The following is a 24537-nucleotide window of genomic DNA, read 5'->3' as shown; positions in this document are numbered from 1 at the left end:
AATAACGAAGTTCGCCTTGTTAAACAACTTAGCAGCATTTTCTTTAAAATATCCTGCCTATGTCTACTCTTACATGGTCGCATACTTCCTACATTTCAGTGTTTTTGAAGGATTTTTCACAGTACTTTGAATTCCTAATTTTTAGAATGGCTTTCTTAAAGTTTGCTATATACAATATTCGTTTATTTTAAATGCGTGAAGTTCTCTATTGAATTTGATTTATAAATAACTTCCACATGAAGCATTATCTAGAAAAATTCTAACCCGAATTTCTCATTCTGAAGATGTGCAAAATTCCAGTTGCTCCCGAAATTGTCTTATCTGTATTTCCTGTCACTTGTATTTCTTCTATGCACTTTTTTGAAGATTCAACTTTCATAAACGCTGTTCACAGTGCATATATTGAAGTTAAATCTTGTAGGGAAGGACAGGGTACACGGCTGTACATATGCTTGATGAGAACAGACGCTGTGGTGATCTCAAGAAAAATGTTGGTATCGACATGAGATTCGAAAAGAATATTCTTGAATGTCGGGTAGAACTTGCTGCATTTCTCATCAGATTCAGTTTGTGTGTATAGCAGCAAATAAAATGTGCATTGCACACCTATTTTATCCCAAACTTCCTCCTTTCATCACACTTGCTCCATGGAGTGTCTGAGCAACCAGTTAGAGTATTTCATTCAAGGATTGTTTAACTGATCTAGAATTTATTTCGTTTGCCATTGAGTTTTCCAGAGTGAAAAATGCTGTCTCCATTCAGTTCATATCTAAGAAAAATGAACATTTGTGTATATTCTGAAACATCCTTATAGCAAAATTTATTAATCCTCTGAATATTCCATGATTCTAAGAATCTTTCATGTCCACGTACAAGGGATCTCAAAACTCAATTTAATTCGGTCTATTTTAACTAATACTTTGCAATTCTTGGTAGCTTTTCTGTTGTGATCGAATGTCTGTAGGCCTCGCTAAGGTTTTCTATTTATGCTTCCTAAAAGCAATTAGTGAAATCACATCAATGTTTCTTCAAAATGTTTCCAGTTTTCTTTCTTTTGTTTGTACAGATTGTTTACACAAAGTCTCTGAACAGTAAACATGGAAAACAAAACAACAAGTTTCTAACTTTCATAATCAAAGCCAACTTTTCCTTTGGTAGTCAGTATTAAAAAACTGCCAATTTATTACTCATTATCAGCTGAGATTTGAATCTCTGTGGGAGGCCTTTAATCGGGTTTTTTTCTTGGAGAATTGTGGAAAACTAAGTTTATTCACTGTCTCAACTTCCTTCATGGGAACCATTAGTTGAGGCATATGATGCAAGCTTATATAGTAGCAGTCAAATTTTCCAATTTGACCCATCCAGGCACTCCAAATGTTTCTACTTCAGCCTTAAATTTATTTAAGCTGTCAAGTTCAACAGATGGAAGTCTGTTCCAGCAATTTCCCCTCACCAATCTTGTTGCCCTTCTCTGTTCTAGTTCTAGGCAACTCCTCATGCTTCCTAAAATGAGGCCTTCAGACCTGTACTCAAGGTGTAGCCTGACCATTACCTTACACAAAAGGATAATCAATTTGTCTGCTAGCAAAATTCTTATCATTGACAGAACTTTGACCTGCTCTGGCAGGCTGTTTGCACTGCTCAGAACTTCATATGACTGCACAATTACCCTCAGGTCTCATTCTCCACCTCCCTGAGTGTAGTGCCACATGGTGGGTACATTTCTCTAGTGTTACTGCTACCCATATGCAGTACTTAGCATTTGTCAATGAAACTTCATTTGCCACTTCTCAGCCCATCTGCCTACCTTTTCTAGATCCTGTTGCAGTAGAATACTGTCATTAAATTCTGCCAACTTTTGTATAATCTGCAAACTTTGACATTAAGCCTGATACGTTTTATTGATAAATACCGAAAACTGCAATGGGATCAGCACCAAATTTGGGCAACTCCACTAATAACATTGCTCCACGTAGAGCAGTGTCCATTTATTGCCAATCTCTGCCTCCCACTCAACCATCCATTTTAGCAACTTGCCCTACTGCTCCAATTTGTTCACCATTCTTCCATGTGCAACAATATCAAAAGCTTTCCTGAGATCCAAATATGGTTTTTTATATTTTTTTGCATCTGCTTTGACCACATCATAGTATCCAAGCAAATTGGTCAGACAAGACTTCCCCTTAGCAAAGCCATGCTATTGCAGTCTTGTCTAGCTGATCCTGCATCTCCTCTTTAACCAGTGACTAATTTCCCCCTGAAAATTACAAGCACTTGTGAATTTAGTGGCTGGCATTACTATAAATGAACTGGGGAATTCTTTTTTTAGAACAGAATCAAAGACCTGTATTTCTGAACAATTGCTGTGCATTATCCTCTGGCATAACACTAGTTGGCAGCCAGTTGCAAGCATATATCAGCTTATAAGACTTGTCCTTGTGATTCTCATTTGCAACATGAAGGATGGGTAATTCCATTTTTCAAATGGTTTGAGGGCTGCACCCTTCCCATACTTTGACTGGGTCACTAATGTTTGACCCTAGGATATGGTGATCTGATTTTAAGAACATGCCTGCTGATTTTTATTAATGACATGTACCTGAGCTCTTAATTGCAATTACCAACTATGCAATAGTCAGTATTTTCACCATTAAGTTGAAGTTTCAATTAAAAACTGAAACTTGTCCAGTTTCAATCCCTAATTTTGCTCTTCAGTAAGCTCGTTAATAAAATTGCATCATAATAGCAGTTATGTTACCAATGGGTGTATTAAACTACTGTACAATGTTCCATTCTGAGATGCTAAAGTACTTAGGATCTAATGGCACCAAGGGTTCCCATCTCCATGCTGTATGCATGGCCAAGTTTTGAAGTGAGGGGAGCAAAGGGATAAAATACCCCCAAATGTTTGTTTGGATGCTTTTTTATAGTTATTCCCATTTAAGAAAATTGTTTGAGAGCTCATAAGCCATTAGGCTTTTGGTGAATAAAAGCCTTTAAATCAGTTCTTACTTACTAGTAGTGAAGAAGTAATCTTAAGTGCTTTTTTAATGTAAACTTACAAAACATATATCAGCATTAGTAATTTCCAATTAAACTTTTGGCATCTGAGTTTAATTTATGCAAATTAAAGCATGTAGCTAAAAATGATATTTAAAGTCTTGCTAATTCCTGTCTTTATTAGCAGAAAGCCATCCACTGCCTTGAACAAATGCCATGTATATGCATAATTTAAGACAACTTTAATCATTGACAAAAATTTACTTTAAATCAATTATCTGGCTTATCTTAAATTGAATTATAACTACAGCTTGCATTAGGCAGCATAACTGCATTGTTTACAACAGCCTCTTTCATCTAAGTTTCATTCTTGCAAAGTGGTCTATTAGTCACCATTTTCCATGAATCTTTAAATGGACAACAAGTGTTGACAACCTTTCTTCTGCCATAATTTTTCTCAAATAATTACTTAACTAATAAGCTTGGGTCTGCTGAAGAAACATCCAGCTGCAGCACTGCTAATTTACAGTGTCATGTAAATTCTCAACATTGTTGAAAGATTGGGGTAGATAGCACACAAATTTGCAATTAACAACTTCAGTACAGTTCATAGACACTTGAATTTTGCTGCCCAACATTTCTCTAAAGTTTTTAAATGACAAACTCTTGCACAAGTTAATCTTTACAATCAATGTCTTGTGTATGGGTATTTATCTGAAATTCAATTATGCATAAATTGTCTTCAATTTTTGGGGTAAAGATCTATGAACTGTAGCTATATCTTTTTAAACTTTTCACATCTACTCTTAATATATTTGGAATCTTGTTATACCAAAGTTAAACTTCCTTTGGGCATTGCTCGGGCTCTTATCTTGAGCAAGTTCTTTGACACTTGAGCATTCTTTGCTGTTTATGTACTTGCTATAGTAAATTTCTGAGCAAGAGTAATTTTTCTTCATCCAGCTATGTTTATTATCAGTCTCTTCTAAATTCTGTCATATACATGGCAATACTCTGAATAAAGCTTACCACAGTGACCATACTAAATATGGTCACTACCTGAAAGCAGTCTCCAGAATACAACCAGAACCAAACTCATGTGTGCAGGGTTGTCAAAATCCCTGTTACTTCTGCTAACTGCTTAGGAGTACAGTTCAATTGAACAGCAGCAATTTTCTTTAAGGCAGTAACCAATGCAGGAAAGTTTTGCAAAACTGATCCTACTGCTGCCTTTCTAGGTGCCCACCTAGTGTCAATGCTGTTTAAAGGGCAGTGAAAAGCTTTTCAAGCTCATGCATTGCTTTTTTTGAGAATTGTTAATCTTGGCAAACTACTTGAAAAGTGAGTATAGCTATTCAGTTTCAAAAATAGCTTGGCTTGAATGTTTGATTTAACTGAATCAATTAAAACAAAGTTAACAAAATTATGCACACAGCAATGCAATATCAGTACATAAAGTGTAGCTTTTTAACCCTTTACTGGAGCCCTGATAGTTCACCTGACATTGTGATAGCACCATTGTATGACTGACCATAGGTATATTTCTATAGGAATATCTAGTTCTGATAAAGCATCTGGTTTGTTCCACTTAATGGAATTAGCTGGCAAAGCTATGCTGTTAAGTGTGGCAATTGGTCTGTAGTTTTTCACTGAACTGACTTTGGCTATAGTGTTTAGTGTCAAACAGCACCAGAGATTCCCATCTCAGTGTTATATACATTGTTGGTGTGAAACAGAACACTGTCAGTGCCAGAGGTTTAAAGCTATATGGATTTTGTATGTGTTGTATACCATTGTTACTCTAGCCATTTAGCTGCTGGGCCCACTCTCCCCTGTGGAGACAAACCAAGTACACCAGTATTATAGTTTACTCTGGCAGGTCCTGCCACAATTTCCTGAGACTTCAGTGGCTAGAACCTAAAAAAACCACTACAGATGGCAGTCAGCCAAAAGAGTACTGGTTATACAATTTGATAAGTGTCAAGCAACTTAAACTATTTGGACGCTGGTCCTAAATTAGAGAAGGGGAGGGAGACTGAAGGCTGGAAAGACATAAGGGGTCCATAGAACAAGATGCTCTCAAGACAATGGAGCAGGCCCTTCTCCCACCAAAGGGAGAGGTGGGGAGCAGATAAGGGGTAACTTGCCCTGTCTAGGGGTGGAGGCAAAGGACCACACAAGGGAGTGTGGCAAGGAAAGCTTAAGTGCAGCAGCTGAGCTGCACTGGTAGTGTCATACCTGGGACAAATGTCCCAACCTGTCTTTTTGTCTGATGTCAGTTGTGGTCACACTTAGGACTGGACATGTCTATCCTATGTATACTGGTTACTAAGTTTGGAGCTTTCAAGTCTGTTTGTTTATTAGATGTGTGGTTATCACTGAATTGTCCCTAGTAGGGGTCACTTGCTGGATTTTTTTCTTGTTTGCAAAGTCAAAATTAGATGTACGTTCACTGCAGTCTGACTTGGGATCGGTTTTAGGGTTCCTGTCCATATAGTCGCTGGGTCAGGAGAACTTTCTTCCATCACATGCCACTACATAATATCAGTTAGTGAAGAGTCTAAATCAGGAAGGTCCAAAACAGTGTTAAGTCATTCATGGGACAGAGGTCCATCCAACTATTGATGATAGTTGGGTTGATTGTCCTGCTTGAATTTGGGCAAGATGAGTTAGTCAGGTGTATGTTGTTCCAGTGGTAGCAATGTTGTGAAGAGCTGGCAGTATTGCAAGAAGGCCTTGTACTCTGTTGCTGTCCAAGTAAGGCTCCTGGTGTTTTGGATTGAAGTTGATTCTGGTAATCAGAATGTAGTGGCAAAGGTCATCATACAAAGGGCAGTCCTACATTAGGTGACACCAGTCTTGGCAGAGGGATGATCAATAATTCCAAGACTTGAGAGCTTGGATCTGTGACCTGTTAGCATGAAAGTTTCATGCAGGCCAGGGGAGAACCATGAAGGAGACTTGGGATATACCTTGTTGATATGTGAAATAAATTTCCTAGTGATAACTGCTTTAGTGGAGTTAACCCATCTATCTTGCCAGGTCTGCTGTAAATGGAGGCTAAGGTGCTTCTTTTCAGCCTTCAAGTTGTTAGTGGGATCAATGGTATGGTCTATGAAGGTCAATGATCCTCCTGTTGGTAGAGGAACCTGTATTGTATCACCTCCAGGTGCCAAAGGGAGGGCACCTGAAGGGCATGGGTGCTGACAGTATGGCAGGCCCTGATAATGGTAAGGAGGACAAGTCTTTGAATAGTTGAGATTTCTGTTTACTTCCATTTTTGCTCTGATACCATATCCCTGCAGCATATGTAGTTGCCAGTAGAAATACTGCTCTGTAGAACAGTGGGAGAGTTTGGCAATTGAGGTTCCAATCCTGCTGCATAACTCTGGTGACCAAGGCAGTATAGGTCCTTAACTTTTTCTGCAGGTGTTTCAAATGTGGGAGATATGCAAATCCTGAGTCCATGATTATTCCTAGATATTTCAGTTCAGTAGTAAAATGTATTGTGGTTGGTCTTGTCTAACTTAATTTGTGGAAGTCTTCTGAGGGAGCCTTTCAGTAAGATGAAATTAGTCTTCATTGGAGGGATTTGAAGATGATCCCTTGCAGAATTTTAGTTGTACTTTGCAGTCTGCAAACATGGCCATGATCAGAATATCTGCATAGGCCTGGGAGACCTTCATTCAGGTTAGTGGTGATGAAGTAAAGTATGACATTCCAAAGGAGCAGCCCCAGTACCAAGCATTGGGGACAGCCCCTGTAAGCCTGCCATTTGACTATGCAGTATGGTGCATAGACACTTATTGCAATGGCTGTGAGGTAGTTTATGGTGTTAGAGGTTTCTGGGAAGACAGGAAAGTCTTAGTCGGCTGAGGACACTTGGCCACCAGAGTCGAATGCCCCAGCAAAGTCTATGGCAATAATCCAGAATTATTTTCTACAGGAGTTTGTGCCAATTGTAAGGATATTCTGGAATGCATCAACTGTTGAGCATCCTTGTTTGAAACCATATTGACTTGTAGAGGACAGATTTGCTGCATTATAATGTACTGTAATTCTACAGTTTTGGAAAAGCTTGCTTAGCACCAATAACAGAGCAATTGAAGGTCTATATGAAGATGGATTTCTGGAGGCTTGGTTGGGTTTTTCAGAATTGGGCATATGTTAGCTGTCTTCCAATCAGAAGGGAAGACTTGTCTGCAGGCAGTGATTGAACAGGTAGAGGATGAGGCTTGCTCCAGTCTTATCTCTGGTTCAACTAGGTCTGGTCCTGGAAATTTATTGTTGTGGAGCCTTATCAGTGGGCAGCTCTTGATGTTCTGGACTGGATATAATGTTGTCCTGGCAGAGTGCAGTACAACCATTATGCCAAAGATGTTTGCAGTTTTTCCAATAATGAAAACAATTGTTAACCATATTTGGCAATCACACAGGGTACTGCTTAAATGTATCAAGGTATGCTTAAACATGTGTGCTACTGCAGTTATGTGCTTGACCACTCAGCTACAAATGGGAAAATAGAAGAGACTAGTGTCACATTATATTTTATGTCTAACATTATTTTTGCAGTATTCAATTTTATATTTTTGAAGATTTCTCAATTATGCATTTCAAACTTTTCACTAAAGTACTAAATCCATTAGTAAACAGTCAAATATCTACATTTTTCCATGTAGAATACAAAAATCACCACTGTCAAGTAACTCACTTGCATTTGTTACAATTAGAGGTGCCACTATTGCTGAGTTACCATGGACACTTAACACAAGCATGTTAGGTACATTCCTACACATAGGAATGGACCTAACATGCTATTTCAATGTATTTGCTTAATGTAAATTTATTTACACAAATACCACTTAATACAAATTTTTTGTTTTTTCTAGGCCTAGGAAAACATGATATAGCCTGAAGTGTAATTTGCAATTGTTTTCTCATAATGGCTTTCAATGGCCACTACTATCTTCCCCTTCTTACATTCCTCCTGCTACCATTTGTTACTTGAAACTAGTATTAATGATGCTTGCTTCTCTCTCACTTCTTACATACCTCCTACCATTCATTACTTGGAGCCAGTATTAATGATGCTGCAATCTCTAGTGAATTATGTCCTTCTACACTTACAGCAGCATAGAATATTGCCCCTTATATAATTGGTAAAAATTGTCTCAGTGAATATAATATAATTTCCAGGAAAAATTAGATTGAGTCTGCATAACTTGAATAGGGCCATGAATCTTCATTATGGGATTCAAGGTCTTTGTCAACCCAGTGCTGCAAAGTGTGCTACCCATGAGGGTACATACGATCATATGCTTCGAGTGACCATGGTTTTAGTATGCTTCGCAAATAAATATGGTGCATGTTTTTGTACTTTTCAAATTTTGAACTCTTGTGGTTGACTCGGAATATGAACAATCTATTAGAATGGTATAATTTGGATGAGGTAGGCTGTCAGTAATGTCACTATTATAAAAGCAATAATGTGACATCTGATAACACTGCCGTTGATGCCAATCATTAGCATTGTCTCTTAAGACTGATTTCTGTTGATAATGAAGAAAATTATAGGATGTTGGACATGTGGTGGTATTTAACTTGGTTAAACTCAATAGGACCACCCAACAATGCTCAAAACTAATGTCCATGATTTGCCTCTCGTTTGGAAAAATGCCACCATTCTTTTTAACCTTGCTACCAATTTTTTTTCCAACATTGTGTATTAATGATCTTGGTAAAACACTCCCAACACTCCATTCAATGCCTCCTGTGGTCTTCCTTCAAAAGGATGTCAGAAAGATTTTGACAAATCTTGATGCTAAGAAAGCTCCAGGTCCTGATGGTATTTCTCCACTTGTTCTCAAAACCTGTGCTCCTGAATTTACTCCTATTCTTTGCTGCCTTTTTCACTTTCTTATTCCAAAGGTGTTTTTTCTTCTGCTTGGAAATTTTCTCATATCCAGCCAGTCCCTAAAAAGGGTGACAAATCCCTCCCATCCAATTATCATCCCATTGCAATTACTTCTACTCATTCTAAAGTAATAGAGAAATCAGTTAACTGCCAACTCTTAAACTACCTAGAAACCTTCAGTCTGATCAAAGATTGCCAGTATGGATTCCATCAGTGTTGATCCACTGGTGATATTCTGGCTTATGTTACCCATTTATGGACTTATTCAATGGCTTTTGATCATGTTTGGCATAAAGGTCTTCTAAACAAGCTTCCATCTTATGGTTTGCCAACTGTTTTTTTAACAATTGGTTATCCAGTTTGATCACTCACTAAGGGTGATGGTAGATGGCTCTCTGTCTTCTAACTTCTCCACTAATGCCAGTGTCCCCCAAGGTTCAGTTCTTTCCCCCATCTATTCCTTTTGTATATCAATGACCTTCCATTGACTAGAAATCCTATCCATAGTTTTTCCGATGATAGCACATTGCATTCAACTTCATTTTGAGAAACCTTGTCCTGCTCAATCAGCTTCAACTTCTCAAATCTGCTACCAATTCCTTAAATGCTGATCTTCAGTGGGGCAAAGACAACTTAGTTGATTTCAACCCTTCTAAAACTCAGTCTTGTCTTGTATCTTGCAAAAAGGATTCTTCTGCTCCTATGCTTATCTTTGGTGACACTCTGATTTCTAGGCAAAATATCTCTTTTGGGATTACCCTGACCTCTAATCTCTCTTGGCACAAGCACATTACAAATATTGCTTCTGCATCTAAAAAACTTGGTTTTCTCTTTTGCTCTCAACATTACTTTTCTTCCATACAGCTTCTCACTCTGTATAAATTGCAATTCCTGCCATGGAATATTGTTCCCACATCTGGGGTGGTGCCCCCAAAACCTCTCTCAGGCTTCTTGATTCTATTCAGAAGAGGGCAGTTAGGTTAATTAATGATCCATCTCTAACAGTCTCTTCACTTGCTGTCTCTTAGACATACTGTTTCTGCTGCATGCCTCTTCTACAGATACTTCCATGGGCACTGTTCTTCTGAATTGGCTTCTATAATTCCCGCTCTTTCAAAACAGTCCGAACGCATGCCACCACCAGCCAACATCCATTTACTGTCCAACTTCAAACACAGTACAAATTTTTCATCTTACTAGTTTATTCATTCAACTGCCCATTTTCTGGAACAACCTTCTTTCATACTTATTTCCTGAAAATTAGGCTACAGAAGTCCAATGTCAACAAACATCTTTCATCCTCTCAACCTCCAACCCAAGCACAGTACCAAGTACTATAGGTTCTAATACCTCTTGTTTGGGGTTTACATAAAATTTTTCATTCCATTTACTGTCCTAGCTAGACTTGGCTTCTTGTGGCAAGTTTAACCCCCCAAAGTCAAAAATTTTGAACTTGCTTGTTCAGAATAATTTTCAGCAATTCTAAAACAAGCATATCAGTAATGCTTGTAGAAGCATGTTTTGGTGTATAGTTTTAAGGATGGTTCCTTCAAATAAACTTTCTAAATACTTCATCTCAATTTCTTGATACTCCAAGATCCTTGCCACTTCTCTTCTGTTCAAATAGAAGTTTTCTATACTAGAAAATTAAATAGCATTTCAGTTTCTTTATTAAACTCATTTTAGACTTCTGTACATCCTATAGACAGACAGTGGTCTCTGTGAGATGGCCATGCAAGTTAAATCTTACATGAAATAACATTTTCCTAAAACTATGGATTGCTACACAAATGCAGGTGTCAATTCCTTTTCCTTCAGGGAATAGTAATTTCAGGGTTTTAAAATTCTTGCTTTAATTAAAGTAGCTAATTTTATTAGCTACTATTTTAACTTTCAGCACTGTACTCCTTTTTGACTTAGTAATTTAAGATTTGTACAAAGTGTTAATTTGAACTAACCCAAAGATGGGTGAATAAGTAATGCATTGTAAGCTGTAACACCTTTACCTGAAACTTGGCAATCTTTAAACTTTAAAAAACTTATCTAATATAACACTACATTTTTCCAGCACTCTTTCTAGGCAGCAAATGCAGTTTGATAAGATCAGGAAGCTTGCATTGACACCAGTGTTAAATGCCTTCATTTCATGTGAAGGTATATTGGGCTTAATGTCAAAGTTTGCAGATGATGGCATGGTTGTTAATGACTGTATGCTACTGAAACAGGAACTAGAAAAGTTAGGCAGATGGGCTGAGAAATGGAAACTGAAATTATACAAAGTACTGTATATGGGTAGCAGTAACCTAAGAAAAGTACTCCACTCAGGGAGGTGGAGAATGAAAAGACCTGGTTGTAATTGTGCAGTCAGTTATGAAGTTCTCTGAGCAATGCATATGGGGTGCCAGAACAGGTCATGGAGTCTTATCAATGATAGCAATTTTGCTAGTAGGGACAAGTGATTATCTCATTATACAAAACAATTATCAGGCCACACCTTCAGTACTATGTACAGGTCTGGAGGCCTCATTTTAGGCAGGACCTAGAGTACAAAGAAGGGAATGAAGAGGTGCTCTAACTAAGAAAGGTTATAATTTGCTACAAATTATAGCATTTAGACTAGATCACCATAGAGGTGATCTGATTGAGTTGTATAAGGCCTTGAACAGGTTGCACAAGCTTAATGCTGATGGGATTCTTCCTCTTGATCAGATTATACACCTGAGGGAGCATGGATTCAAATTGAGGAAAGAGTTGTAAAATAGATATGTAGAAATCTGCCTTTAGCCAGCAGGTAGTTGATTGCTAGCACAACTTCCATCTCTTGTTGTGGAACTTAAATTTTAAGTAAATTTAAGGCTGAGCTAGACAAGCATTTGGAGAGAATGGATGGGTGAAATGAAAGGCTTTTTTGGCTGTTTCTGCATAAGCTTGCTTTCTTGCATTGTATGCCTCAACTACCAAACCATCTTATGGGTAATGTCAGGGCTATTGGGAAGGTGAGGCATTGTGTTCCTCAACTGGACAATCTTTTTCTATTTCTCTTCTGTGTGCAGTAATTTTTCCTGAAGACTGTCCTGCTTATTCAGTTCAGATTGTTTTTGGAGATCAATTAAACTTTACCATGGACAGGCATTCTTTGGTTATTCCACTTTTAAGAAATTGGCAAATTAGGCCACCTTTGTTGGTTTATCAATGACTATTTCATGGATTTTAGTTTGGTTTATGGGTTATAATGGAAGAGCCATTTTTCATTTGTGGTTAACCAATTTAAAGCACTCGGGACTAGTACAACTCTCTAGAAAACATTTGCAGATCTTTCCTTACTGCTGTCTCGAGTGACTAGCTTACACACCCATTGTACAGATCTCTCAATCAGATGGTCAAAATGCTTCCCTTAGTGATTTTTGCAATGTTCATCACTTGTTTGATGGTTAGTGTCATTTTGAATGATCTAGTCAAAGTTAGCTTTCAGTGTTTACAACAGCCAATCTTCTGGATCTTCCTTTTTCAATTGCTTTCCTGAAACCATTGGAGTTGCCTCTAGGCATTACTTCAATCAACTGTCTGGTCCCCATAAACTACCAGGAGTTTGAATAAATATGGCTAACTTCACCTCATTTGAATAAGAACTACATAACACCACAGAAACAAATGTTACTTTGTCCATTCAGATTTAAGAATGCCAGGAAAATATTGGGAGAAATTGGTAATAAACATGAGTATAAAAGTATATATAAATTTCTCCCTTGTGCATGTGAGTAATCATGTTTTACTTGTTCTCAAATTTAACTAACATGAAAGACATGTTTTTGGCTTGGTATCAAAAAATTAACTTCTGTAACTCAATTGTATTGGTTAAGTTATGACCTACATCCATCCTTTCCATTGATGGAATATCTCTGTATTATATAAGCATGGTGTGATCTTAATTTTGAGCTTATCAGAGAATAGATGTTAGATAATGCTAACCCATAGCATTATCACTAACAGGTATTGCATCCATGTAACTCTTCACTCAAAGATATATTTTAAACTTTTTTTATAGAAAAACCATGTAATTAGTCTAAACAAATTGTATTTTCTTTTTATAGGCATTTGTTGATAGGAGTAACCTATGGGTGTTGGCAGCTCATGAGGCTGATTATCACTATTTGCAACTATATTTGGCTACTAACTATTCTTTAGTAAAACAGCAAAGGGTCTTATTGAATGGAAGAGCAGTTCTTGATACCTGCAGCAGTAAAAATCATGTATACTTGGCTGTTGCTACTCAGATACCAGCCACTAGTTATGATGTATCAGTTAAAACCACCATGATGTAAGTATTTGTCCCATGTACCTTATCTAATACTGAGGTTGCCAGATGTTTTTGACCTAGTGTTTAAGCAGTTAAGACATTTGCTCTAATATAGAGCACAATATGCTATGAACTAATCCTAATCTTAAGGGATAAATTTTCTCTGAACTTGCATCTACTTAGTGCAGATTAATCAAAGTTACGTATATTGAGCATCAGCAAGCCTTTTCTGATTGCTAAAATATAGAAACCCTACCTAGAACCCTTAGTCTATTCAAGTAGGATTTCTTATTTTAAATGTTATTGGTTATGCATTACAAAAATAATTACTTCATAATGTGAGGTTCTTAATGATCTTCAATGAAAGATCTTAAAATCAGCAGCACTGTGCTGTCATTAATAACACAGATTATGTATTTGCAAGGTACATTATACTGTTAAATCATGGGAGCCCTATATCCACTTATGGATAAGTGCTAAAATTTTGCCCTTAAATCTTTTCCAATAAGGTCAAATTTTTTGTCCAAAAATTTGATACAACTAATCAACATGACAAACCCTTCCACCTAAAGTCCCCTGCATTCACAACTTGTCAAACATAAATTTAGCAAGAGCACAAATCACAGCTAACTGCCATTGTTGGCCATGTAATTAATGTGACCAACAATGATGCAGGTAATTTACATGTGCATTTATAGTGATGTAACTGCCCTGCCCTCTTCTCCCATTGGTTCAAATAAATCACTAGGACAACTTTTAATGTTTAAAGAGAAATGGGCACCCTATACATTTTCTTCCTTTATTTTATATTGATATGAAACTTAATTTCACTTATACACATCACCCAACAGAAAGTAATATCTAATTTTTAACATTAGATAATTAGCAGTCATTGACATAATTGAAGTCAACATTTTAAGAAACTTCAGAGGTATCAGCATCTACAATCACTTTTCATACTGAAACCCATAGTCTAGTCTAAGATCTCTTTAGATATAAAATAACTTTGGTTTCATAAAATGCTTATTCAGGTGATTATAAGACTTAACAATCCAATTATAGCCTCTACAGATGGGAATCCAGCCAGTTTGATGTAGTAGCAGCTTCTGAAACTACTGATCCTGTTTCTATTGCCATGTGGGACATGGTTGGCACTCTTTATGTTTCTATAGCAGAAGATAGGAAAGATTCTGTTGGCTCTCCTGTATTTGTGTATGATGCTCGTAAGTATTTGCATAACAATACAATTTAATTACCCCTTTAACTTCCCATTTTCCTAACATGTGACCCAGACTGGTTTTTAGTACCATTTAGTGCTATAATTTTTTCACAACCTTTAATTTCTCCAATAAAATTATCAACTCCAATTTAAACTGGATGTATTAGTTTTGAACTGCTTTATTCAAAATAGTCTAGTTTTTGTAAGCTGAAATTAGTGGCCAACATGTCTTGACTAAACTTAGTGCTATCTATAACTTGAATCAGTTATACTAATCTGTAACAGTACCACAAAAGGTAGACTGAGCTAAGAGATGATGAATTTATAAGTAAGAATACTTATGTAATCGGTGCATGGAAGTGTTAAATAACATATGTGATGTTGCAGATGACATGAACAACTACTTTGCATTTGTAGGCCCACCATGTTGCATACCTTAAAGGTGGCAAAAGAATTTAATTAGGAGAACATAACAGGCTGTAAATCTCCCTTGGATTGGAGAATTGACAATCTATTATTTGTGTGTGTATATATAAACCCCACACTAAATGAATCTGGTAATGAATCTCAAATTCAGATAATGCTGAAGAGTACAACATAGGATCATTTAGATGTTAATGCTAAATGTAACAGTATCCTTTTTAAAGGAAAATCCAGCTTGAATAAGCTGGTGGACTACTTTAAATCACTTGTGAGTAGAAGTTAGAAATAATTCCAATGCTGCTCAAATTTCAGCAAAACATTTGAGTCAGTCCTGTATAAGAACTTATTGTGCAAGCTATGAATATTGGAATAGCAGTGTCCTTGAATTTGCTGTAGTGCAAGCAGCTGAGGGTTATATGAATTATAGTTATTCTTCAGGTGGTTACCAAGGATTGGTACATGGATCACTGCTGTCTTCATTTTTATTGAATAAAATGGGATATTTGTATAGGTATGTTGAGGGTCTGACAGCTCTGGGGATTTCTCCCATCTCTGCGTATGTTCTATGTATCAAGTGACAGTACCCTGTCAATGCCAGAGGTTTAAAAATAATGTATGGGTCATGTGGTATGTAGTTTGTGCCCATTGTTCATCTGGCCTGTTGACTGCCAGGCCCCCAGTGGGACCTGGCATTACCATACCTGGGGACACCAGCCAGGTGTACCAAGAGACTAATTATACTCCAGCAGGTCCTGCCACTTACTTTCCTGGGATTTCAGTGACTAGGACCTAAAATAAAGGTTGGAGTTATCACTGATTTAAGTAAAATTGCATTTAGAAAGTGATGCGTGGGGTTTTACACTAAAAGAACTCTTTCTAAAGAGCCTAAAAAGATCAGGCAAAATTTGATATGATTTAAATTTGGACATGTGGGGCAATTGCTGTACAAGAGAAAGTAATGGGAGGGAGGGTGTAGATGGGGGATGAAATAGGAAGAAGAGGGCATCAGATAGGAAGGTGGCCCCCCATTTTCAGTGGGGCATGCCCATGCCCCACAACATGGGGAGGTGAGGAGAGAAAAAAATATGGGGAGAAGAGCAAATACCCCCCCCCAGAAAAAACTGCACAAGGTAGTGTAGTTTTGGGTCGACAGTAGGCCAAGCAAATCATCCTAAAGTCTTGACTTTCTGTGGTAAAGTGAGTTTTTTCTTGTTTGACCTCCTGCATTCTTTCTAGTCAGGTTGCCTTTGATATATTTCTATCATTGTTTTCCTTCTAGAAAATAGATCCTAGGCATATTGACTGAGTGCCTTGTAGTCCTGAGTATCTAAGAGTCTTGGTTGTCTGGGATATATTGGATTGCCATTATTAGTTGTAGGTCATCATACAAATCGCACTCAACATTAAGTGTCTCCAGGACTTTGGGTTGCCACAGGGACAGTCCACATTATTTATGATGCCAAGTTGGTGAAGTTTAGCTTTAAACAGGCCATGTCCTGTAAGGAGGAAGGTGGTATTTCAACCAGGGTGAAACCATGCTGGCACTTTAGGGTACAGCTTGGTGACAGTGGGGAGGAATCTTCTGGTCACTGCACCTTTTTCTGTGTTGTTCCATCTCCTCATCCAATCTGGATGAGGTGGTTGGTGATTCTTTTCTCATAGTTGCAGTCATTAGTGATGTCAGTGGTGAGGTCATACATTGTAGCCAATATGTTTCTGGCAAGATGGTAGAGCAGACCACAGCAGATAGCTTCGAGATCCAGGGGCAGAACTCCTACCAGGACTTGGAGGGCAGCCGTGCTAGTTCTAGTTGCTCTCAACATAGTAAGGAGGATGGTCCTCTGAATGGTTTCAGGATCTGTTTATTCACTTCTAGTGCTGCCCTTGCATACCAGACAGGGGAGCCATATGTAATGGCAGGGATGAAGAGAGCTTTGTACTACCCTGTCTCTGTACTACATCTGAGTCCCCAATCCCTGCAAGTGACTCTAGCAATGAGGGCTGCATATCTTTTGTTTAACATATTCTAGGTGTGGCTTGAAATTTAATTTTCTGTCCAGGATTATTCCTAGGTATTTAATCTGTTTGCCCAGCTTAACTGTTTTGTTCTCAATCTTAATTTGTGGTGGTCTCCTTAAGTCTAGCATACCTTTTAGCAGCACCGATTTTGTCTTGTCAGGTGCTAGTTTGAGCAAGTGTAGCTTCGTCCAATCTAGCAGCTTTTACAGGGCATCATTTGCCTGCATTTCTAAGGAGGATCTGCTGTCAGCCTCTATGGTCAAGACCAAGTCATCTGCATAGGCCTGGGCCTCCACACCACCCAGATCCATGGTGAGGAATTGGTCTAAGACCAAGTTCTACAGGAGTGGCCCCAGGACAGAACCCTGGGGGCAGCCTCCTCAGACTGGGCAACTGAGGCATTTATATGGTTGAGTAACTTGCACTGCTCTATCAGCCAGGTAATCCTTCATGCAATAATCAAGATTCAATGGAAGGTTGGCAGCTCTGAGTCTCGCCAATATGCTCAGCCACCAGAGGATGTCTAACACCCCAGCAAAATCCACTGTGATGACGAGGAAGTATTTCCTTTGATAATGGGTGGCTCTAGAGAGGAGGTTCTGTATTGCTTCGATAGTGGATTTGCCAGGAGTAAATCCATATTGCTTTGTCATGTTAGGATTTACTTCATTATAATGCCTTGTGATTCTGGTATGTAGCAGCCTTTCAAATATTTTACTGAGGGTTGGTAGCAGGGCTATGGGTCTGTAGGAACTTGGTGGCTTTGTTGGGTTTTTTAGGAGCAGTTTTAAATTTGCTTTTTCCACTGTAGTGGAAATTTACCTGCTTCCAGGCAGCAATTGAATAGTTTTAGCAGTAATTCTGGTGTATGTTCCATTGCTTCTTTTGCCATCTCCAGTTCAATTAGGTCCAGTCCAGGGCATTTATTTTTTTTGTGCGGCTGCTGCATCCTGAATTTCTTCTAAGGTGAAAGGGGGTTCTATTTGGTCATTATAGCAATTGTTTCCTTTGCAGATAGCCTGCTGCTCATCTGTTAGTGATGGCAGCTCCTGAAGGATGTTGTCCAGGATGTTCCCAATCAACTCCTCCCAGGTTATGGTTAAATTTCCTTGTGCTGTTTTGGTGGCTGTCACAACTCTCCCCCTGGGGAGTTAAGTGGTAATTTTGTATACCCCCCCAGGGGTTGCTGTTTCCTGACCCTTGTACCAACCTCTCCCATGATTCTCTTTTCTTTTTCTTTATCTGTTCAGTATAACAATTTCTAGCAATTCTATATTGGTTCCTGAGTTCAGTGACTTCTTGTTGCAGCCAATTCCTCCTAGCCCTCTGAAATTGTTTTCTTCTGTGTTGTACTAATTTCCTCATTCGTGTGAGCTCTGGAGTCCACCAGGGTGTGGCCCTTGCAATGGGGATTCTTCTCTTCATGGCTTTCTCTGCTGCTTCTGTTATTTTTGTTAAATCCTTCTGGATTTTCGCTCCCGCATTCCTGCTCCCTCAGTGTGTGCAGGTATTGCTGGCCTGTGTAGATTCTCTCGGAAGGTGTCCCAGTTTGCCTTGCTGAGGGCAAATCTATTTAGCATGTGCCTGTCGGCAGCTGTTCTTGTCAGGTTCCTTTCTAATGTGAAGGTTATTGTACAATGGTCCAAGGTCATCCAGGCATTTCTAACCGTCCAATTTGTGATGTGGGTGTCTGTTTCTTGTGGCTAATGTTATGTCAATCTCTGCTTCCCATAACGTGTTGCAGAAGGGTTGATTTTTAACAAATATTGAGTTGGCTAGGTGCTCCTTGAGCCTTTGCCCATTTGTTGAGCCTCTTTCAGGCATGGTACTGTGCTAGAGGGGGGACCTGCAGTGGATGTCTGCCCCCACTATTATCTTGTGTCTGCTTAGTGCAGTTTGAAGATTCTCCAGGTATGTTATTGCATAGTCTATTTCTGCCCCTGGCCTGCAGTATAGAGCAACCACATAAAGACTTCCCAGGGAGGTGACAAGGTGGGCACATGCTGCCCATGGTGTGCAGAATTGTGGGATTTTTGTGACCATGATATGGGGGTTCCTGATTATCACAGTTGTCCATGGAGTTTCATCTGTGTCATCATACTCTACATTGAATATTAGTATAGTTGGGCCTTTCTTTTTCGGTAATTCTGCCTTTAGCCCTAATGTGGTTATTTTCTCATTTGCTTTTATTTCTTCTATCTCCTTGCTCTCAGTCTCAATCACAGTCCCTGGGTTCCTGGTTTTGCAAATAGACTTTATCCTGGTGTTTTGAAAGTCTTCCTTCATATTATCTATGACTTTTTGTTTGATTTGCTCACTTGATTGGTTGCTGTCCCCGGTAGGTCTCAGTATCACTATATTTGGAGTTTTCGTGAGTACTTTCTTCTTTTGAACTTGTAATTCGCTGGTTTTTTCCCCCTCTCACTTGGGGTTTGCCTCAGTGCTTGGGTATATGATGGGGCACGCTGTAGCATTTGTTTGCCACCATCAGCATCTTTATATGCTTCTAGGGCTGCAAGTGCCTGCTGGTGCTCCACATTTGTTTGCAGGAGGATTGTTTCTAAGGATATTTCTATGTAATGATCAGAGCAGCATTTCAGAATGACTGACTGTTTTCAGGTATGGTCAAAGTGGTAGCTGTGTTTAATGTAGCCAAATATAATATTTGGGAAATGGCAATCAAAAAAATAAACTTGATCTCTAAAAACAAGCTAGCATTAGTAGAGGCATATCTTGCAAGAAAGCAAGCTTATATAGCATCAGTCAAAAAAATTCTTTTCACTGATCCATTTTGTTTCAAATGTTTGTCTAGTTCTGCCTTGAATTTATTTAAGCTATCAACTTCCACAACAGGTGGAAGTTTGTTCCAGCAATAAACTACCTGCTGGCTAAAGGCAAATTCCCACATCTATTCTAAAATTTTTCTCAGTTTGAATTTGTGCCCTCAGCTTTGTAATCAAAGCAAGAGGAAGAATCCCATCAGCATTGAGCCTGCTCAATCCATTTAAGGCCTTGTACACCTCAATGAGGTGCCTAGTCTGCAGAAGCTACAATTTTCAGAACTTAAGCTCTTTGTAAGAGCACCCCTTTGTTCCTCTCACCGGTCTTGTTGCCCTTCTCTGTACTAGTTCTGTAACTCCTCCTCCTTCCAAAAATGAGGGTTCTAGATCTGTATGCAATACTAAATGGATGGCCTGATCATACCCTTATACAAGGGATAACCACCTCATTATCCCTGCTAGCAAAATTCCTGTATAACATTGACAAGACCCCCAGGTCTTCCCTTCACCAGTTAGTACATTTGAGGTTACTGCTACCCATATATAGTACTTTGGCAAATACAATGTTAAATTTCAGTTGCCACTTCTTAGCCCATCAACCCAACTTTTCCTGATCTTGTTGTAGCAACAGCATACTATTATTAACAACCCTACCAATCTTTGTATCATCTACAAACTGACATTAAGCTTGATATGTATTGATACCTTTATCAATATCATTGATAAATATAAAACATGGGCCAAACAACCCTGAGATACTACTAATACATTAGTCTATATAACAGCAATATCCATTGATTACCTATCTTCTCCCACTCAATCATCCTTTTATCCATTGTAGCAACTTGCCCTTAATGCTATACTGCTCCAATTTGTATAGTAGTCTTCCAGGTGCAACAGCATCAAAAGCTTTCCTGAAATCTAAGTATATGATATCAAACTTTTTTGCATAGTTCCTTTGTGGCCATATAGTATCCAATCAAATTGGTCACACAAGATCTCCCCTTAACAAACCAATGCTGTCTGAATTATTACTGTTGTCTTGTCTAAATAATCTTGCAATGCTTTAATTAGACTCCATTATTTTCCCTGAAACAGAAGTCAAACTAACAGGCTTAATTACTCATCCTTTGTGAATTGGAGATACAATTGCATATCTCTAGTCTGTAGATCTTTCCTCTGAGTCAAAGAATGCTCAATGGCTAAGGGTTTGCCACCTACTTTAATATAACTGTATACAGTGAAACTTCCCTTTAACAGACAGCCATGGGGAACGAAAATCTCTGTTAGAGAGAAGTGTCCACTAACAAGAAGTCTGAGGGAGAAAAAAGAAAATTGTTAAACATTTAATGTTAAATTAAATATTTGATTTATATACAGATTTTGCACAATTATTTTTTATAAATAATATACATACAATTGTGCTATGCATATTATGACTTTATCTTATGAAAAATACATACAGTAATCACTTATTTTCTTCTGCACCTTCTTCCGGCTGATAATTTTGTTTCCAACATTTGTTTGGAGTGAATAAACCATCGAAAGTCCTTCAGTAAGATACTTCAGCGGCAAAAAAACATTTTTAAACGATTGATTTGTATGAGCGCTTCTATTTTCATCAGTAAAAAAAGTAAAAATAAAGTGCAGTCATTATCAACCCACTGCAGGATGGAAGCCTCCTCAACAATTCATGCCGAGGAAAATAGACCATAATCTGCCACGCTGGTCCAGTGCGGGTTGGCAGATCGACCGTATTCAGCAGTCGGGGGCTTGAACCCCAGTCTACTCAAAGAGCGTGTGCTACTGCACTCCTGCCCACTTGGCTACGGAGGCCGTGGTTCGTCGTTAATATGTTCGACATAATGACCTCCTTCCATTTCTTCATCCTCATGAGGAACTTCTTGAAAAATATCTGATAATGTCGTTGATATCTAGAGCACCATCTTCTGTAGTGAGGTTAGAGTCTATATCTTTGTAGCCAGGGTCACTTGTAGCTGAAGTATTGTACATTATCAATAGATGAAGTTCTTGTTCTTCTTGGTGCTCCACATTGCTGTTCACAACTTCAATTTTTGCGTTTAAGAAGCCAGACTTTACAAAACAGTTCACGACAGTTTGTTTTCTAATTGCGTTTACTGAAGAGGAAATCCATTGAATCGCATTTAGGATGCTGATTTTCTTTGCAAGGTCACTCGCACATGTTACATCATTCATGTTTGCAATGAGATGTCTTAAAACATGTTTTCTGTAGTGAAGTAGTTTAAATTTTTTTTATTATCCTTTGATCCAAGGGCTGACACTCTGCAGATGTGTTTGGTGGCATAAAAACGATTTGAATGTTGGACAATTCAATGTGCAGGTGAGATGCAGCATTATCCATGAAAATAATTTTTCTGTTTTGACGAATCATGTTTTGGTTAAAGTGACTTATCCATTCGCTCATGATATCTTGTGTCATCCACGCTTTTTTTTATTAGACTTCCAATCAACACTCAAGATTCAACTTTATGCCCTTGAAACAACAAGGATTTTGTAGTTTTCTTATAACAAGAGGTTGTTCAAAGTCTCCCAGCATATTTGTACACAATAGTAGAGTCAAGCGTTCCTTAGAAATTTTTCTGCCCTGGCACTTTTCGTTTTTTAGACTCATTGTTTTTTCAGGAAGAGCTTTAAAAAACAACCCTGTTTTGTCACAGTTTTAAATATCCTTAGCTTTAAAATCAAGATATAAATCTTCCAATTTGACCGTCCACTCTGTTACAACCCCAGTATCAACAGATCCACCTTCACCACTTACGGTTTTCCAAGAAATTTTATGCTGAGTTTTGAACTTGTCTAGCCATCCCACAGAAGCTTTGAACTCATTTACTCCTATAGATTATGCAACCTCCAAAGCCTCTTCCCTAATAATAGGCCCATTAATGGGAATTTTTTTTCGCACATGTGCGACATAACCACTCATACGTAACATTGTCAATTTGAAGTCCAACAGTTTTTGGGAATGATTTTTGAACCTGATCATTTCCGTGTTGCCATAATTGTTTGAGCAGTTCATTTTTTTTCTTTAGGATGTCGCTTACCTGCATCTTCCCGATTTTGAGTTTTGCAGCGAGATTGCAAACACTTTTTTTTTTTTGCTGATCATACGCATTGAGTTCGACTTTATCTTTTAAAGTTAAATGCTTACAAGAATACATTGTACACTGAACAAAACTGAAAAGACGAAAGGCCGACCATATCCCCCCCCTTGCACACACCAAATTCATCAGAAGTTTTACACGTGCCTTAAAATTCTTGAAAAAGGGTTTAGAACCGCGACGTAAACCTTGATAAAATTCAGAGAATCGGAAATATAAAAAACACACGATTGAGGCAATATGTGGAAGAAAAGTTCCTAGAAAAAGGGCCGTAAGCTTGCTCACTGTCCGTTATGGGGAGATCAAATTAAGTGCTAATCTAAACGAGACAGTGCGGATTGCCTGTCTGCATCCGTTACAGAGAATGTCTGCTAGACAGAAGCTGCAAACACGTTAAAACCAATGGAGGTGAGTTGGAATTTGAAAATCTCCATTGTAGAGATGTCCGTTAACGAGAGGTGTCAGAAGTTTTGCTATATATCCCATCTACTGCAGGTGCTTTATGTTTAACTTCAATTTCTCCTCCACTTTGCTCAGTTATTACAAAATCATTTAACTCCCTTTTTGTTTGATAAACATCTGGCTATCTCTGTAACATGTGAATGTAGATGCCAAACTACTCATTTATGAGCTCTACTGTCAAACCATTGATATCAAGTGGCCCAATTTGATTCATCCTTTTAAAGTTTTTGCTGTTTTCTTTGCATCCTTTGCTAAAGATTTCTCAATCACCCTTTGCTTCTCTAACCTTTCTCTTGATCAGAGAATGGTTTTATCTACCATAGGCTTCTGTGTCACCTGACAACTTATGCAATTTCTATGCCACAAATCATTTGTTCATCTGACATTCTTTTGGGCCTTAATCTAGAGCTATATTTCTTAGCTGGAACAAAAAGCATAGTAGCTTCTGAAATTCTTCCCATTTAGAATTTGCTGTTGATAACAGTCAGATGATCCCACTATATAGAATTTTTAAATCTGAGAACTGTAGTCACTTTTACAAAAGTAAAAACCCTTTCCTTTACCCCTGATAGTACTTAAATCTAAGTAAATCCCACATCAGTACACTGATCACTGCTACCTAGTGGTTCCTTTATCTGTAAATTCTTAATGCATGAATGATCACTCTTGATAAGATCAAGTGTTACTCCATCTTGTCACCACTCTAACATGCTGCTGTAGAAAACAAGCAACAAAATCCTTGCTAGTGTGAGAGTGACCAACCCACAAGTTTATCTGGGAAGTTAAAATCCATCCTTATAAGACTTTACTGGCCCACTATTTCTGTATCATTGTCCTTATCAGTCATTAGGCCTATAACAAACTTCTACCCTCATTTTTGCTTTCCCAATGCTCATGTCACACCAAATTTACTCAATATTGCACTGTCCATCTATGTCAACTGGATGCACTTCCTTAGTTTCTTTACTAACAGCATAATCCCTCCCTATCTATTCTTTCTGTATACATGGTACTCCCCAAATTCAAATTCTGCATCCCTTATATCCAAGTGACTCATCTCCAATATCTCAACAGTAGTTGGAGTACAATGGGGCCTCTACTTATGAAATCAACATCCAATATACCTTCCAAAGAATCATTTATTTTAAAGACAAGTGATATTTGCTGGTACTGATGGCTTTCCACTATAGCTGGAATGATACATGGGTGAAGATTTTCAGACATGTAGTGCACACAGAACATCACTTGTATGATTGGTAGAGAACAATCATACAATCATCACT

The 24537-nt window shown here is 38.2% G+C and overlaps 1 protein-coding gene across 1 annotated transcript in view; it reads left to right on the top strand.

Annotated features, from left to right (window-relative positions):
- Positions 1-24537, top strand: part of LOC150079157 (uncharacterized) — a 153276-nt gene that overhangs the window by 118468 nt on the left and 10271 nt on the right. Inside the window, exons 17-18 of the mRNA XM_090382974.1 lie at positions 13006-13232; positions 14274-14434. Coding sequence (XP_090239100.1) covers positions 13006-13232; positions 14274-14434 — 388 coding nt within the window. The remainder of the gene's footprint in view (positions 1-13005; positions 13233-14273; positions 14435-24537) is intronic.

This window comes from Mastigoproctus giganteus, chromosome 10, assembly GCF_048544385.1.
Source record: "Mastigoproctus giganteus isolate SK-2022 chromosome 10, ASM4854438v1, whole genome shotgun sequence".
Taxonomy (NCBI): domain Eukaryota; kingdom Metazoa; phylum Arthropoda; class Arachnida; order Uropygi; family Thelyphonidae; genus Mastigoproctus; species Mastigoproctus giganteus.
Note: the sequence above shows the minus strand (reverse complement) of the source record. Positions and strands in the feature narration are given on the sequence as shown.